The sequence below is a fragment of the Netta rufina genome (genome assembly GCF_964035555.1).
Source record: "Netta rufina genome assembly, chromosome: 18".
Taxonomy (NCBI): Eukaryota; Metazoa; Chordata; class Aves; order Anseriformes; family Anatidae; genus Netta; species Netta rufina.
Window position 1 is genome coordinate 4,757,765 of NC_140142.1, and position 17,770 is coordinate 4,775,534.

The 17,770-nt window shown below is 49.0% G+C and overlaps 1 protein-coding gene across 1 annotated transcript; it reads left to right on the forward strand.

The window, feature by feature from the left end:
- LOC311216306 (olfactory receptor 14C36-like) lies at nt 1-936 on the forward strand (the record flags this gene model as incomplete). The annotated part of the gene is made up of 1 exon (XM_084297851.1): nt 1-936. One exon carries the CDS (start codon nt 1-3, stop codon nt 934-936), a length of 936 nt encoding a protein of 311 aa, XP_084153977.1.
- Nucleotides 937-17,770: the final 16,834 nt, after the last annotated feature.

Below are 17,770 nucleotides of genomic sequence, written 5' to 3' on the forward strand. Positions count from 1 at the left end.
ATGTCCAACAGAAGCACCATCACAGAGTTCCTCCTGCTGGCATTCGCAGACACGCGCGAGCTGCAGCTCCTGCACTTTGCGCTCTTCCTGGGCATCTACCTGGCTGCCCTCCTGGGCAACGGCCTCATCCTCAGCGCCATAGCCTGTGACCACCGCCTCCACACCCCTATGTACTTCTTCCTCCTCAACCTTGCCCTTCTCGATGTGGGATCCATCTCCACCACTCTGCCCAAAGCCATGGCCAATGCCCTCTGGGACACCAGGGCCATCTCCTATCAAGGATGTGCTGCACAGGTCTTTTTCTTTCTCTTCTTCATATCAGCAGAGTATTATAACCTTACTGTCATGGCCTACGACCGCTACGTTGCCATCTGCAAGCCCCTGCATTACGGGAGCCTCGTGGGCAGCAGAGCTTGTGCCCAGATGGCAGCAGCTGCCTGGGGCAGTGGCTTTCTCAATGCTGTCCTGCACACGGCCACTACATTTTCCCTGCCCCTCTGCCAAGGCAATGCTGTGGACCAGTTCTTTTGCAAAATCCCCCACATCCTCAAGCTCTCCTGCTCACATGCCTACCTCAGGGAAGTTGGGGCACTAGTTTTTAGTGTTTCTTTAGTCTTTGGTTGTTTTGCTTTCATAGTGCTGTCCTATGTGCAGATCTTCAGGGCAGTGCTGAGGATGCCCTCTGAGCAGGGCCGGCACAAAGCCTTTTCCACGTGCCTCCCTCATCTGGCTGTGGTCTCCCTCTTCATTAGCACTGGCATGTTTTCCTACCTGAAGCCCCCCTCCGTTTCCTCTCCATCCCTGGACCTGGTCGTTGCACTTCTGTACTCGGTGGTGCCTCCAGCAGTGAACCCCCTCATCTACAGCATGAGGAACCAGGAGCTCAAGGATGCAGTGAGGAAACTGTTTCCATACATGCTTCTTAAGCATCCATGATGTGTTCAGAAGATGTATTCTTAATAATGTGCAAATATTTTGATTCACATTATATCATATCTTTTTTATCATTACTAGTGTTTTCATAACATTATCATTAATAAGAATCCCAAGAGAAATCAAAGAGTATTTGGGAAAATGACACAATTTTTTACATTATTTTTCTCTGTTAGTATTTGAACAATATTTCATTTTGTTTTTTATAATCTCATTCTTACCATTCAGAATGTTACATCTTTTGTAAGGTTGACCACATCATCTAACATACATACAGAACCAGGCTTCCTTGGCAGATAAAGACAAATAAAGATACCATCAGAAATTCATTGGTCTCAGTATCCCTCTCTTCCCAAATCCTCTGGAGCTGGGGGAGCAGCCCCAGCATACAGGATGTGCTCAGGACCAAGAGCCCAGCTTCCACATGTAGAAGCAGTGCATTTGGATTCGACCTTGTGGATCTAGGTGACAGTCCTGTTGTCTCTATAGCAGGGCCGGCACAAAGCCTTTTCCACGTGCCTCCCTCACCTGGCCATGGTGTCCGTCTCCCTCAGGCCTGTCATGGTTTCCTACCTGAAGCCCTCCTCCATCCCCTCTCCATCCCTGGACCTGGTGGTGGCAGTTCTGTACTCAGTGGTCCCTCCAGCAGAGCATGTCCTCATCTGTAGCATGAGGACCCAGGAGCTCAAGCATGCCTTGTGGATATAGATGACTAGATGTGTCTTGGATACAAGAATTTTTTGATCTGCTTCTGCAAATGTCTTATAATGCAAATAATTGGCTTAATACCAGTATACCTGTTTTGTTTTGTTTTGTTTGTGGTTGTGTTTGTGCATATTCTTATTACATTAATTCAGCTAATGAACACCCATTAAGATGATATGGATGTACCTGTTGAATATAGCTCATAGACTCTGTGCATGTGAAGCCATGCTCTCCATGAATTTAACCTTAAGGAAGTTAAGATTTAACTACCTTTTTTGTCTGACGTCCTTCCTCTGAGACCAGGCTCTGCAGGGGCAATGCCCGTGTGCAGAGGTGCAGAGGAAAAGAGTCCCATCCCAGCAACATGGCCAGGGAGCACCAGCGCTTGGGGCATGCAGAGCTGCTCTCTTGCCACTGCCGCCCTCTCCTGCTGAGCCCTGCTGGTGGGATCAGGCCCGGCTGCTCCTCACTTGGTGCCAGTGCTGCTGTTGGGCCGAGCTGGGACTGCAGGCAGGGACAGGCAGTGGGCACGAAAGTGGCACAGCTGGCCTCCACTGCAGCACTTCCCTCCTAAGGGGGGATCTCCTCCGAGGTGGACTGAACAGAGCTCATATGCTCAATCTGGTGTGAGCAGGCAAAGAAGAGCTCTACAGCCCCACGACACACAAAAGCCCCAGCAAAGGAGCCTGGCGAGTGATTCCTTGCAACCCTGGGGCAATGGCAGTGACCCCATGAGCTGGGTCTGTCTCCCAGCCTGCCCAGCACGGCCCTGCAGAGTGCCCCCGTGCCCCGGGCACCACAGCCCCCTCGCTTTGCAGAGCAGTACCACCAGCTGGGGCTGGGGCTGTAAGGATGCATCCCCTGAGTGTCTTCTAGACTGGCTTGAGGCACACAGCTTCTGGATGTGAGCGTGAACTTCACTGTGCACTAGGAGCTGAGAGACCGCCAACAGGCATGGGGCTGGAACATTGCCTGCAAGGTCCCTCTTGCCCTAGCGCCTCCCAGGACTGGCACGGAACTGGCTCCTGTGTGTCAGAGATCCTGCGAGCCCAGCAGGTGTGCCATGGGCTTGGAGGATCACAACCAGATCATTTCCACCTGGGCAGGTCCTGGCCCAAAAAGGGGGTGTTTTGTAGGTCTGGTGTTATATGCTCAGTGGTGTATGAGAAGCAGTAAGTCCAGCGAATAGCTGTTAAATGGCCTGTGAGGTGACTGCATTCTGAAGTAGCTGACAGGTCACCCTTGACTCCTGGCTGGGATCTGTGCCTTTAGGCTCACATCTGCCAGTGTCCATGGTAGGGCAGCAGAAGGCACTTGCTGTGCATGTAGTTTCTGAGATCGGCTCTTTCTAAATATCTGGTAGGCTGCATAGAGGAAGAGGTCTTGGATAGGGGTTGTCATATCAGAGGTGTCAGCTTTTGCCTGAAGTCATCCTTTAGGACTGCTTTCAGTTTTCTACACAGAGGGGGCCACTGCCTCCAAGACGCTTGGGGCAAACTGAACCATGCATGAGGGTTTGGAAAAAGATAGCCTGGGTGCACAGAAGCCATTCCATATCTAAAAGTTGGAGGCAGGAAACAAAATTTTGGGGTGGTACAAGAGCTGCTGGGCACATTGTGCAGGGTTCACCTACAGCCTTTGTGTTCTTTTCCATCCTGACTTAGAGGCCATGTCGGTTTCAAAAAAGGTGTAGCCAACAGATGTGAGGCAGATACTCTGAGATCATGAAAGCCATCAGAAACTGCCCGTACGAAGATGACTGAAATGGCGAAGTCAGGAAAAGACTGGCCGGGAGAGATGTGAGATTTGAGGGAGGAAAGAGGAGCTTGGCTAGCAGAAATTAATGATTTTTGTGAGTTTAGAACATTCAGGCAATGTTGATTCTGCTGGAAATGTGACTTAAAACAGTCATGTAAAGCCCTTCCCCTATTTTAACCAGAGACATTAATTCCCAAACATAAATGCTACTCCACACCCTGACAGGAATCCACTATTCTTATGCCTGACCTCAAAGTATCCCTTCAAGACAAAACTCAGCTCATAGCCCCTTTCCCTTACCTTTACTCTCTTGCTCACCCTGATCTGATCAGCTTGTGGGGCACAAGGAGGAGATGGGTGGGAATGCTCTGAGGAGCTCAGCTCTGCCTCAGCATCTCCTGCCCCAGCAGCAGGAATGTGACTGTGGCAGGGACTGTGAGGTCACTTCTGTCTCTGCACTTGATAGGACAGCAGCAGGAACGTGTCACGCAAAGGGACTGGGAGGTCATTTAACTCTGATCTAGCTGACAGGTCATCCTTGGCTTCTCCCTGGGAGCTGCACTTTTGGGCTGACATCTGGCAGTGGCCCTGCTAGGCCAGCAGAAGGCACCTGCTTGGCATGCTGACTGGGGGATCCCCTCTGCCTCCAGACCCAGGAAGACCCAGGCAGAAAGAAGGCCCCAACATGGGTTGTCCTGTCCCTTCTGCTTGAGTCCATGACTGCACAGCAGCAGGCACAAGGCTTGGCTGTGTGTAGCCAGGAAGCTGCAAGGCCAGCAGCAGGCCCCTGGCTTGGAAGCTGCTGCTGAGGTGACTTGTGTCTGCTTGGCTGGATGCAAGAAGGCTGGCGGGTTGGGATGCCTACTTCAGGAGTGGTTTCCTACCAGATAGAGCTTTCTGTTCTAGTAGAAAAAAACAGAAGAGAAAAAAACTGCCACAAAGTGTTCCATGGTAGGTTGGCACTGGTCACAAGGAGGGAGAAATGTCCCTCAAAGGGTCATGCTGTTGTGCCAGAGGTCACCCTCTGTCTTTGTGTTTCAAGGAACAGCTGGTGAGGGCTGACGAGACATCAGCGAAAGCAAGGGATGAAAGCAAGATGCTGAATTGAGATGGGTGTCTCAAGACTTCAAGAAAATAGGGCAATGTGTGGGACAGCATAGGAAAAGCTACAGAGGAGAAGGCAGAGGGTGCTGGTAAAAAGGAAAGGCCCTAACAGCCGTGAAGGTTTTGTCCCCTTGGCTAGAGCTTAGGAGGAGATATGTTATATTCATTGTGATGGAGCCTCATGGATTCCTTATAACTGTGTGCAGCAGCTCAGAGGTGTCACACCAGTGTTGTTCTCATGGCATCACACTGCCCACAACATCCCACAGACCCCAGCAAGAGCCTTGAGACAGATGTAGGGGTGCAGGATCTCCCCTCCCACTTCCAGAGGTCAGGCCTTGGCTCTTCTGCATCACCAAAACCAACCAAGACTTTTCTCAGCACAGTACTTTGCCTGTCTGTAACCATGGCCTCCAACTATCTGCCCTAACAAGACCCTGGGGAGGCTTTGTTAGTAACATCCCTCAGTGGGGCCCATTAATACTCCAAGTCACTTCAGCTTTTCCTTCTGACTTTACTTTCTCTAGCAGTTGCATCGTTCTCCTCTCAGTACCAGAGCTTCATAGACTGACCACCACAATACACCGTGGAACTCATTAAAATGTAGAAATTCCTAACATCTCCTCCATAGTTTTCTTCAAGTTTTCACACCTTGTGCAGCTAATTGCAGAGTTTGCATGATGTAGTTAAGGGAAAAGATTTCACAAAGCACATCATAAAAATATTTTCTTGATTCAAAGGCTGAATGTTGTTGCATTTCAGTTTGGAGCATCATTCTCATATTGCTTTTCATCCAGCGTGACTTCTTTGGAGACCTCCATAGGGAGGAAAAACAGAGTCTAGAGGTCTGACACCTCCACTGCCAGCAGTGGTCTTTGTCCCTGTAAGTGCAGCCCAGCTCAGCACATGAAACCCTTTCTAAGACAAGTCAGGGGTTCCTTGGGAAACAATTAAAGTAATAAATAAAATAACATAACATAACATAACATAACATAACATAACATAACATAACATAACATAACATAACATAACATAAAATAAAATAAAATAAAATAAAATAAAATAAAATAAAATAAAATAAAATAAAATAAAATAAAATAAAATTTGATATGACCATTGGGATCTGAGAAATTGTAAATGAATCTTAGTAGACAACTGGACATCCATGGACTATCTTGGGTCATTTGAGGAAAACTAAGGGTGAAAAATAAAGAAAATATACCACTATTGGATGTAGCTGTACCCATGAGCTTGGCCGCTTTTGGGAAATCGTCCCCTTCCAGACACAGAAACCTAAACTGAGTAATGTGAAAAGACCTGCCCAGTCAATAGAGTAGGGCAAAGTCCTGTTTCCTGTGCTATAGATGCAGAAGGCAAAAAGAATTGCATTGTGCCTGAAACTACTCTGGGACGTGTAACCCAGGTCAGGCAACTTTACCTTAGTGCTGACATGGCCATCATTAAATTATGCTACCAAGTTCTACAGCTACACCTTGGCTCTCCAGTCGATGACCCAGCTCATGGATGGCAATCAGGGAGTCTCGGTTAGTGTGACGCTGCCTCAGGTGTGCCACTATGGTAGCCATTGGCACCTGCTGTTCTTCAAACCTCAGCAAACCCCCAACAGAAGGATTCTGTGGAAGGCCAAGCAAGGTAGACAACTGTTCCATGTCCTTTGTCTCCAAGGCAGCTCTGCCAAAGCCCTACCAGTGGTGCCCTCTTGAAACGTTGAAGTTCCCTCTCCTGATGCAGTCTAAGCCGAGGATGCACATAGCCTCTGAACTAGTCCTATTGGGGTGTGTGATATATGGAGTAATATTTGTGTCAAGAAGATGGTTGACATAAAGAAGGGGGACATGTGGGGGTGTGGCCATCGAGGTTGGCAAGCCCCATGGTTGATGATACCATCAGACTCTTAAGGATGAGGCCATCAGGAATGTAAAAGTGCTTAGAGGGAACATAGAAGGCTGAGGACCTGTAACCCCGGTCATGGAACTTCACCTCGGTAATGACAAGTCCATCACTAAACCACACCATCAAGCTCTGCATCGACATCATGTCAGATGTTCATGTGTGCAGGCAGACAGTTCAACCTTTGTGTGATTGTGCGCTCTTTGATAAGACAGCAGCATCAGGACTCACAGGAAAGTTTGGATAATACAGGAGTAACCAGCTGAATGGAATTGCAGCACAGAGTCACAGAAGGGTAGGGGATGGAAGGCTGCCAGGTTCCACCTTTTCTGGGCTTCCTTCTCATGAATGCTGTCAGTTTGTCTGGAGCTGTGTCCTAAATGTTATGGGGCTGTACGGGGACGAATATAGAAGGGCCAAAGCCCAGCTGGAGCTCAATCCATCCGTTACTGTGAAAGACAATAAAAAATATTTATACAAATACTTCAGATAAAGGAGGATTAAGGAGAATCATCATCCTTTATTGGATGTGGGGGAAACATTGTGAAAATAGGAGAGGTAAAGACAGAGGTACTTAATGCCTTCTTTGCCTCAGTTTCTAGTAGGAAGACCAGTTGCTCCCCTGGTACTCATCCCCCTGAGCTGGGGGTAGGGAAAGAGAGCAGGATGAAGCCTTCATAATCTATGAGGAAATGGTTAGAGATCTGCTACTCCACGAAGATATACACACATCTATGGGGCCAGATGGAATCCACCTGTCACTACTGAGGGAGCTGGCAGAATCACTTCCCAAGCAGCTTTCCATCATTGATCAGCAGTCCTGGCTATCAGGGGAGGTCCCAGTCAATTGGCAACTAGCAAATTTGACAGCCATCTACAAGAAAGGCCAGAAGGACAATTCAGGGAACTGCAGGCCTGTAGGTCTGACCTCAGTGACAGGGAAGTTCATGGAGCAGATTGTCTTGACTACCATCACGGAACAGTTCCAGGACCACCAGGTGATCAGGTGTCCTGGTTTCAGTTAGCACAGAATTAATTTTCTTCCTAGTAGCTGGTGGAATGCTGTGTTTTGGCTTAGAATGAGAAGAGTGCTGATAACACCCCGATGCTTTAATTGTTGCAGAGCAGTGCTTATACTAAGCCAAGGACATCTCAGCCTTTGCTCTGTCCTGCCAACGGGCAGGCTGGGGGGTGCAGTAAGAGCTGGGAGGGGACAGACCCAGGACAGGTGACCCAAACTAGCCAAAGGGGTATTCCATACCATCTGACGTCATGCTAAACAATATATAGGGGTGGCTAGCCGGGGGGAGGGGGCCGGACTGCTCGGGGTTAGGCTGGGCATCGGTCAGCGGGTGGTGAGCAATTGCATTGTGCATCACTTGTTTGTACATACTATTATTACTTTCGTATTATCCCCATTGTATCATCATTATTATTATTGTTATTATTATTTTTGTTATTTTTTTTTCCTGTCTTATTAAACTGTCTTTATCTCAACTCACGGGCTTCACTTTCCATTTCTCTCCCCCGTCCCAGAGAGGGAGGGGGGAGGGTGAGCGAACGGCTGCGTGGTGTTTAGCTGCCGGTCGGGTTAAACCACGACAGTCTTTTTGGCGCCCAACGTGGGGCTCGAAAGGTTGAGATAACGGCAGATCTGATCAGAGTGTGTTAAACTAAAATTGGTGTAAGGATTAGACCTGCTTAATAGTCACTTGTCATGATGCTGATTGCTTTAATCACAACTCTGCTGCGCCTGTTTTCCAAATTGAGTATTATAGTACATTATTTTCCGTATTTGCTCTCTGTAGTGTTGTTTCTCCTCTCCGGGCCCTGGTTTCAGACCATTATGGTACTAAGTGTTATAGCAATGGCTTATGAGACGATAAGATATCTGGTCATGACTCTAACTTGGTATTTATACTCAGTAACATCGTGGACTCTGTACTTTGGAAACAGCATCTTGGGAACTATTAGCAATTATACCTATTGTTTTTCTCCATTAGAGAGTCAATCTGTGGAGGGGAAAGGGGAGGATATTTTTCCTTACTTGCTTACTCTCCCTTTCTCCTTCACCACCCCTGTATCCTCCTGGGTCACTCTGCCTTCCTCCTTCACCACCCTCTTATCCCCTGAGCTTGTTACAATAGCTCTCCAAGATATTGAATATTTCTGGAATACTCAGAATACCATAGTCTTGTTGTTCTGCCTCATGAATGCACTTCAGATTCTGCTTAAAGTTAAACAACTACTTATGAAGCTCATCCGGAGATCTGCCCGGAGGCAGTATAGTTGTGGGTGGCAGGGAGTATGGGTGGATATGGGCAGGCATCTAGAGCAGTTGGCACCCCCAGTGTGTTGGAAATTCACCCCTGAACAATGGCAAAATCCTCAAAAACTGGCAGAATGCTTGAAAAAAAGGTGTAATGATTCTGGCAGTTCCAAAGTAACACAAATCATTGTAACGTGCTGGGGCCTGGCTCATGCCTATCGAGCTGCCATTGATACTGCTGTCAACTTAGTGACAGACCCTGCGGCCACTCCAAACCCTGTGACAGATCCAACGGCCACTGTGACCCCTACGGTGGATTCTGCAGCCGCTCCAGTCCCAGATCCTGCAGCCGCTCCAGTCCCAGCTCCTGCAGCCGCTCCAGTCCCAGCTCCTGCAGCCGCTCCAGTCCCAGCTCCTGCAGCCGCTCCAGCTCCAGCTCCTGAAGCCGCTCCAGCTCCAGCTCCTACTGCTGCTCCAGTCCCAGCTCCTGCAACTGCTCCAGCTCCAGCTCCAGCTCCTGTAGCCGCTACAGCTCCGGTTCCTGCAACTGCTCCAGCTCCTGTAGCCGCTCCAGCTCCTGTGGCCGTGTCAGAGAAACGAGCTGTAGCAGTGCAAGTTGACCCTGCAGAGGGCATTCCAACCCCTGTGGCAGACCCTGTAACAAAGTCAGAGAAACGAGCAGTAGCAGTGCAAGCTGCCCCTGTAGAGAAGGTGAAAATATGGTACAGAAATTCAAGTCGTTTAGAACGCAGAGAGTCTTCTGCCAATCCAGGTAAGGCTTCTGCCAAAACTAAGTATAGAGATGACGAAGATGATGACGACGCTGGGCCGTCAAGGATTCAGGAGGAGGAAGATGAGGATGCCGAAAGAGCAACAGTAACTACCCGAAGCCTAAACGAGCGCGAGCTACGAGATGTGCGAAAAGATTTTGGTCGCTGTATAGGTGAGCAGCTTGTCACCTGGCTGCTCCGGTGCTGGGACTCTGGAGCCAATTGTGTGGAATTAGACGGCAGGGAAGCCAAGCGACTGGGATCCCTTATTAGAGACGCAGGCATTGACAAAGCAATTGCAGATGGAGCACGACCCACCAGCCTCTGGAGGCGTCTCCTCTCAGCTGTGAGGGAAAGGTATCCCTTCAAGGAAGATATTTTATGTCTACCAGGCAAGTGGACCACTATGGAGAAGGGAATCCAGTACCTGAGGGAATTAGCCGTACGGGAAGTGATTTATGAGGATCCAGACCTCAATCAAACATCCACAGATCCAGATGAAGTCAAGTGTACACGACCCATGTGGCGGAAGTTTGTACGGAGTGCACCATCATCATATGCCAGCTCATTGGCAATAATGGCCTGGAAAGAGGATGAGGAACCCACAGTGGGTGAAGCGGCTAAACAACTCCGGCAGTACGAAGAAAGTCTCTCCTCTTCCTTACAGGCCTGCGTCTCAGCTGTGGAGAAACTTTCTGAAAAGGTTCACCAACTTGAAGAGAATCTATTGTCCTCCCCACCTGAACCAACCAGTGCCCACCGACCAAAGGAGAACACTTGGGAGAAACTTTCTGAAAAGGTTCACCAACTTGAAGAGAGATTATTCTCCTTCGCACCTGTACAAAGCAGTGTCTCAGCTGTCAGGGGTAGGCGTTCACCCACACAAGGAAGACGATATGGTGGGTACTCACCCCGTGCCACCCTGTGGTTTTACTTACGAGACCATGGAGAGGACATGAGAAAGTGGGATGGAAAATCTACCGCGACCCTAGAGGCACGGGTACGTGAGTTGCAAAAGAAAACAATCAGGAAAAAGGGATTCTCCGAAAAGTTTGCTGCTCCAACTTCCAGCAGACAGTCCTTCAAACACAGAAACGAGGAAGATTCTGACCAGGATTAGGGGGGCCCTGCCTCCAGCCAGGGGGAGGAAAGGGACAATCGAGTTTATTGGACTGTGTGGATTCGATGGCCTGGCACATCACGCGCACAGAAGTATAAGGCTTTAGTAGACACCGGTGCACAATGTACTATAATGCCATCGAGCTATAAAGGACCAGAGCCCATCTATATTTGTGGAGTGACAGGGGGATCTCAGCAGTTGACTGTATTGGAGGCTGAAGTGAGTCTGACTGGGAATGAGTGGGAAAAGCACCGCATTGTGACTGGTCCGGATGCTCCATGTATCCTTGGCATAGACTATCTTAGAAGAGGATACTGCAAGGACCCAAAAGGGTTCCGGTGGGCTTTTGGTATTGCTGCCTTAGAGACAGAGGGCATTAAACAATTATCTACCTTGCCTGGTCTCTCAGAGGACCCCTCTGTTGTGGGGTTGCTGAGGGTCGAAGAACAGCAAGTGCCAATTGCTACCACAACTGTGCACCGGCGGCAATATCGCACCAACCGAGACTCCCTGATTCCCATCCATAAGCTAATTCGTCAATTGGAGAGCCAAGGAGTGATCAGCAAGACTCATTCACCTTTCAATAGTCCCATATGGCCAGTGCGAAAGTCTAATGGCGAGTGGAGACTAACAGTGGACTATCGCGGCTTGAACGAAGTCACGCCACCACTGAGTGCTGCAGTGCCGGACATGCTGGAACTTCAGTATGAACTTGAATCGAAGGCAGCCAAGTGGTACGCCACAATTGATATCGCTAATGCATTTTTCTCCATCCCTCTAGCAGCAGAGTGCAGGCCACAATTTGCCTTCACTTGGAGGGGAGTCCAATATACTTGGAATAGGCTGCCCCAGGGGTGGAAACACAGCCCTACCATTTGCCATGGGCTGATCCAGTCTGCACTAGAGCAGGGGGAAGCTCCTGAACACCTGCAGTACATCGATGACATTATTGTGTGGGGTGACACAGCAGAGGAAGTTTTCGATAAAGGGAAGAAAATAGTCCAAATCCTTCTGAAAGCCGGTTTTGCCATAAAACAAAATAAAGTCAAAGGACCTGCACGGGAGATCCAGTTTTTAGGAATAAAATGGCAAGATGGACGTCGTCAAATCCCAATGGATGTGATCAACAAAATAACAGCTATGTCTCCACCAACTAACAAAAAAGAAACACAGACTTTCCTAGGTGTTGTGGGGTTTTGGAGAATGCACATCCCAAATTACAGTCTGATTGTAAACCCACTCTACCAAGTAACTCGCAAGAAGAATGAGTTTGAATGGGGCCCTGAACAACGACAAGCCTTTGAACAAATCAAGCAGGAAATAGTCCATGCAGTAGCCCTTGGGCCAGTTCGAACAGGACCAGATGTAAAGAATGTGCTCTACACTGCAGCCGGGGAGAACGGCCCCACCTGGAGCCTCTGGCAGAAAGAACCTGGGGAAACTCGAGGTCGGCCTCTGGGGTTTTGGAGTCGGGGATACAGAGGATCTGAGGCCCGCTATACTCCAACTGAAAAGGAGATATTGGCAGCATATGAAGGAGTTCGATCTGCTTCGGAGGTGGTCGGTACTGAAGCGCAGCTCCTCCTAGCACCCCGATTACCGGTACTAGGCTGGATGTTCAAGGGAAGGGTCCCCTCTACGCATCATGCAACTGATGCTACATGGAGCAAGTGGGTTGCACTGATTACTCAGCGGGCTCGAATAGGAAACCCCAGTCGCCCAGGAATATTGGAAGTGATCATGGACTGGCCAGAAGGCAAATACTTTGGGATATCATCAGAGGAGGAGGTGGGTCGTGCTGAAGAAGCCCCACTGTACAACCAGTTGCCAGAGAATGAAAAGAAATATGCCCTGTTCACTGATGGGTCCTGTCGTATTGTGGGGAAGCATCGGAGATGGAAGGCTGCTGTATGGAGCCCTACGCGACGAGTTGCAGAAGCTGCTGAGGGAGAAGGTGAATCGAGTCAGTTTGCAGAAGTGAAAGCCATTCAGCTGGCTTTAGACATTGCTGAACGAGAAAAATGGCCAGTTCTCTATCTCTACACCGATTCATGGATGGTAGCAAATGCCCTGTGGGGATGGTTACAGCAATGGAAGCAAAACAACTGGCAGCGTAGGGGCAAACCTATCTGGGCTGCTGCATTGTGGCAAGATATTGCTGCTCGGGTAGAGAACCTGGCTGTGAAAGTACGCCACGTAGATGCTCATGTGCCCAAGAATCGGGCTACTGAAGAACATCAAAACAACCAGCAGGTGGATCAGGCTGCTAAGATTGAAGTAGCTCAGGTGGACCTGGATTGGCAGCATAAAGGTGAATTATTTATAGCCCGATGGGCCCATGACACCTCAGGCCATCAAGGTAGAGATGCAACATACAGATGGGCTCGTGATCGAGGGGTGGACTTGACCATGGACGCTATAGCACAGGTTATTCATGACTGTGAAACATGTGCTGCAATCAAGCAAGCCAAACGGTCAAAGCCTCTTTGGTATGGAGGACGATGGCTGAAATATAAATATGGAGAGGCCTGGCAGATTGATTACATCACACTCCCTCAAACTCGCAATGGCAAGCGCCACGTACTTACAATGGTGGAAGCAACCACCGGATGGCTGGAAACATATCCTGTGCCTCATGCTACCGCCCGGAACACCATCCTGGGCCTTGAAAAGCAAGTCCTATGGCGACATGGCACCCCAGAAAGAATAGAATCAGATAATGGGACTCACTTCCGAAACAACCTTATAGACACTTGGGCCAAAGAACATGGTATTGAATGGGTGTATCACATCCCCTATCATGCACCAGCCTCCGGGAAAGTTGAACGATACAATGGCCTGTTAAAGACTACCTTGAAAGCAATGGGCGCTGGGACGTTCAAAAACTGGGATACGCATTTGGCAAAGGCCACCTGGTTAGTCAATACTAGGGGATCTACCAACCGAGCTGGACCTGCCCAATCAAACCTGTTACGTACTGTAGATGGGGATAAAGTTCCTGTAGTGCATGTAAAAAATATGCTGGGTAAAACAGTCTGGGCTACTCCTGCCTCAGGAAAAGGCAAACCTATTCGTGGAATTGTTTTCGCTCAGGGACCTGGATATACTTGGTGGGTGATGCAAAAGAACGGAGAGGTCCGGTGTGTACCTCAAGGAGATTTAATACTGGGTGAGAATAACCCATGAACTGAATTGCACCATGTTAAATAGTATATTATACTGTATGTTATCACTACCATGATTACTATAGGTGACTAATTAGAATGTATGGAAAAGAGTGTAACCTGAGCATGACATAAATGGTATGGAATAAGGGGTGGATAGATGTCCTGGTTTCAGTTAGCACAGAATTAATTTTCTTCCTAGTAGCTGGTGGAATGCTGTGTTTTGGCTTAGAATGAGAAGAGTGCTGATAACACCCCGATGCTTTAATTGTTGCAGAGCAGTGCTTATACTAAGCCAAGGACATCTCAGCCTTTGCTCTGTCCTGCCAACGGGCAGGCTGGGGGGTGCAGTAAGAGCTGGGAGGGGACAGACCCAGGACAGGTGACCCAAACTAGCCAAAGGGGTATTCCATACCATCTGACGTCATGCTAAACAATATATAGGGGTGGCTAGCCGGGGGGAGGGGGCCGGACTGCTCGGGGTTAGGCTGGGCATCGGTCAGCGGGTGGTGAGCAATTGCATTGTGCATCACTTGTTTGTACATACTATTATTACTTTCGTATTATCCCCATTGTATCATCATTATTATTATTGTTATTATTATTTTTGTTATTTTTTTTCCCTGTCTTATTAAACTGTCTTTATCTCAACTCACGGGCTTCACTTTCCATTTCTCTCCCCCGTCCCAGAGAGGGAGGGGGGAGGGTGAGCGAACGGCTGCGTGGTGTTTAGCTGCCGGTCGGGTTAAACCACGACATCAGGCCCAGTCAGAAGTTATTTATCAAAGGCAGGTCCTGCTTGACAAACGTGATATCGTTCTATGACAAGGTGATGCACTCAGTAGATGAGGGAAAGGCTGTGGATGTGGTCCACCTGCAATGCAGTAAGGCTTTTGACACCATTTCCCACAACATTCTCCCGAAGAAGCTGGCTGCTCAAGGTTTAGAGCTTCTTTGGATTAAAAACTGGCTGGGTGGCTGGGCCCAAAGAGTCGTGCTGAATGGAGCTAAATCCATTTGGAGGTCAGCCACTAGTGGTGATCCCCAGGGCTCAGTACTGGGGCCAGTTCTCATCTTCATCAGTGATCTAAATGAGGAGATGGAGTGCACCCTCAGTAAATTTGCAGACAACACCAAGTTAGGCACAAGTATTGGTCTGCTCCAGGGTAAGAGGGCTCTGCAGAGGGACCTGAATAGGCTGGACTCATGGGCCAAGGCCAAATGTATGAAGTTCAACAAGGCTAAGTGCTGGCTCCTGCACTTGGGGCAGCAGAGACACCGTGATCAGGCAGGTTGTTTTCCCAGGGTGAGGCTCATCCCCTGCACACCAGGTGTGCTGGCCCTTGCAATGTGGAGGATATCCAAAATGTGGATTTCCAAATGTGGGAACCTTGGCTGCATACTTTGTGGTAGTGAGGGCCTGCATTCCCATGTTCCCTTGCAATATTTGAGCGCACACATGCAGAGTGACCAGGGAGGGCAGGAAGCAGATGGCTCTCTACTCTCTCTTCTGGGAGCAATATGGAGTGGCTTTGTAGTGAGACAGAAATGGTGTCCACCTGTTGCACCTGCCGGGCTGAGAAACCCAGACAGGGGGGCCACGACCCATCCTGGCAGATGCCTCTACCCAGACTGTCCTCCCAAGGCCTGAAATAGCTGCCCAGACCTTCAGCTGAAGGAACTCCAGAATTTGGAGGTCCCCCTAAGGCCTGAAGGCAGAGGTTGTGTTTTGTGGGTGCAATCGTGACCAGATAGACACACTCTCTAAGCAAGTGGCCAGGTTGCAAGAGGAGCTCGGCAGGCTGCGATGCATCCAAGCGAGAGATCGACGCGTGGTATCACAAGCTGGCATAGACTGAGCAACAGTTTTACAAACTTGCCTTAACTCCTTGCAATGGGGTGGTAAAATGGTTTCCAACCTGAAACCAGCAGAATTGATGGACTTACAAGAGGAGGGATACCAGACCTTTGTCTCCACTCAGAGCAGACTGAAGAACCTCCCCCTTGCTTCTGAAGTGCCCCTACACAACAGATACGATGCTCTGGCACTCAAACAAGGAGAGGGTGTCAATAACAGCAATGGTAATGGTACCAAAGCACCAGAAAGGACAACTGTAAAAAGGTAGACCAGCATACCACTTCTTTAAGGACCCGTTAGACAAAAACAAAAACAAACAAACAAACAAAGAACAAAACAAAACAAAACAAAACAAAACAAAAAAACAGACAGTGTTGGTGATTGGAGATTCCTCTCTGAGTGGCAGTGATGCACCCATTTTCTGCTCAAACAATCTCTCTTGAGAGGTTTGCTACCTGCCTGGGGCCGGTATTTGTGACATCACAAAGAAGCTACCGAGCTTGTTCAAGCTGGCGGACTATCACCCATTCCTGCTCTTGCACGTAGGGACAACTGAGGCCATGACAAGGAGGCTCAGAAGCACCCAAAGGGACTTTCTGCCCCTTGGAAAGATGCTGAAGGGATCTGGATCACAAGTAGTGTTCTCCTCGATCCTGCCAGTCAGAGACTGGGAACTGAGGAGGAGGCGGCGTATGGATGCACCTGACCAAGTGGGACAATAGTGTTTTGGGCAGCAAGCTGGCCAGACTCATTAGCAGGGCTTTAAACTAGATTTGATAGGGGAAGGGGATGTACTTGTAAGTGACTCGGAAGAACCCCTGAGTGCCAATAACCTTAATAAATATCAGGGAAACACCTGTGAATCATCCCATAGGAATTAGGAAGGGCTCCTCTAAAAAGGTGATGTGGCCCATAGCCCAGCTGATGGGCCTCTACACCAATGCATGCAGAATGGGAAACAAGCAGGAGGACCTGGAAGCCATGGTGCAATTAGAAAAGGACGATCTACTGACTGATGTCATCTACTTGGATTTCTGTAAGGCCTTGGACACGGTCCCATATGATATACTACTCTCTGAATGGGAAAGATATCGGATTTGAAGGGTGGACGACCTGGTGGAAAAGAAACTGACTTGATGGCCACAACCAGAGAGTAGGGGTAATGGTTCTATGTCTAGGTGGAGGCTGGTGATGAGCGGTGTTGTTCAGGGGTCTGTCCTGGGACCAGAAATGTTTAATATCTTCAACAATGACTTAGTAGGATTGAGTGCACCCTCAGCAAGGTTGCAAATGACCCTAAACGGTGTGATGCAGTTGATACAATAGAAGGAAGGGATGCCATCCAGAGGGACCTGGACAAGCTTGAGAACTGGGCCCACGTGAACTTAATGAGGTTGAACAAGACCAAGTGCAAGTTGTGGCACCCGGGTTGGGGTGGGGGCGATCCTGGACATGAGTACAGACTGAGAGAAGAACACATTGAGAGAAGCCTTGTGGGGAAGGGCTTGGGGTACTGGTGGACAAAAGGTTTGACGTGAGCCAGCAGTGAGCACTTGCAGCACAGAAGGCCAACTGCATCGTGGGCTGCATCAAGAGAGGAGTGGCCAGCAGGTGGAGGCAGGTGACTGTCCCCCTCTGCTCTGCCCTTGTGAGGCCTCACCTGGAGCACTGTGTCTAGATTTGGGGCCACCAGCACAAGAAAGATGTGGACCTCTTACAGAGAATCTAGAGGAGAGCTACAAAGATGATCAGAGGACTGGAGCACCTCTCCCATGAAGACCGGCTGAAGGAATTAGGTTTGTTCAGCCTGGAGAAGAGAAGTCTCCAGGGAGACCTCCTTGCATCTTGTCAATACTTAAAGGGGTCTTTTTAAAAAAAATGGAGGACTCTTTACTCAGGTAGATAATGACAGGAGGATGTGGGAATGATCTTAAACTAAAAAGGGGAGATTTAGACTAGACATTAGACATTAGGAGGAAAATCTTCACTGTAAGGGTAGTAAGGTAGTGGAACAGGTTGCCCAGAGAAGTTGTGGATGCTCCATCCCTGGAGGTGTTCAAGGCCAGGCTGGATGGGGCCTTGGCCAACCTGATCTAGTGGGTGGAATCTGGGAGGACTTCAGTCAGATGATTTTGAAGGTCCCTTCCAACCCAAGCCATACTATGATTCTATGATGCT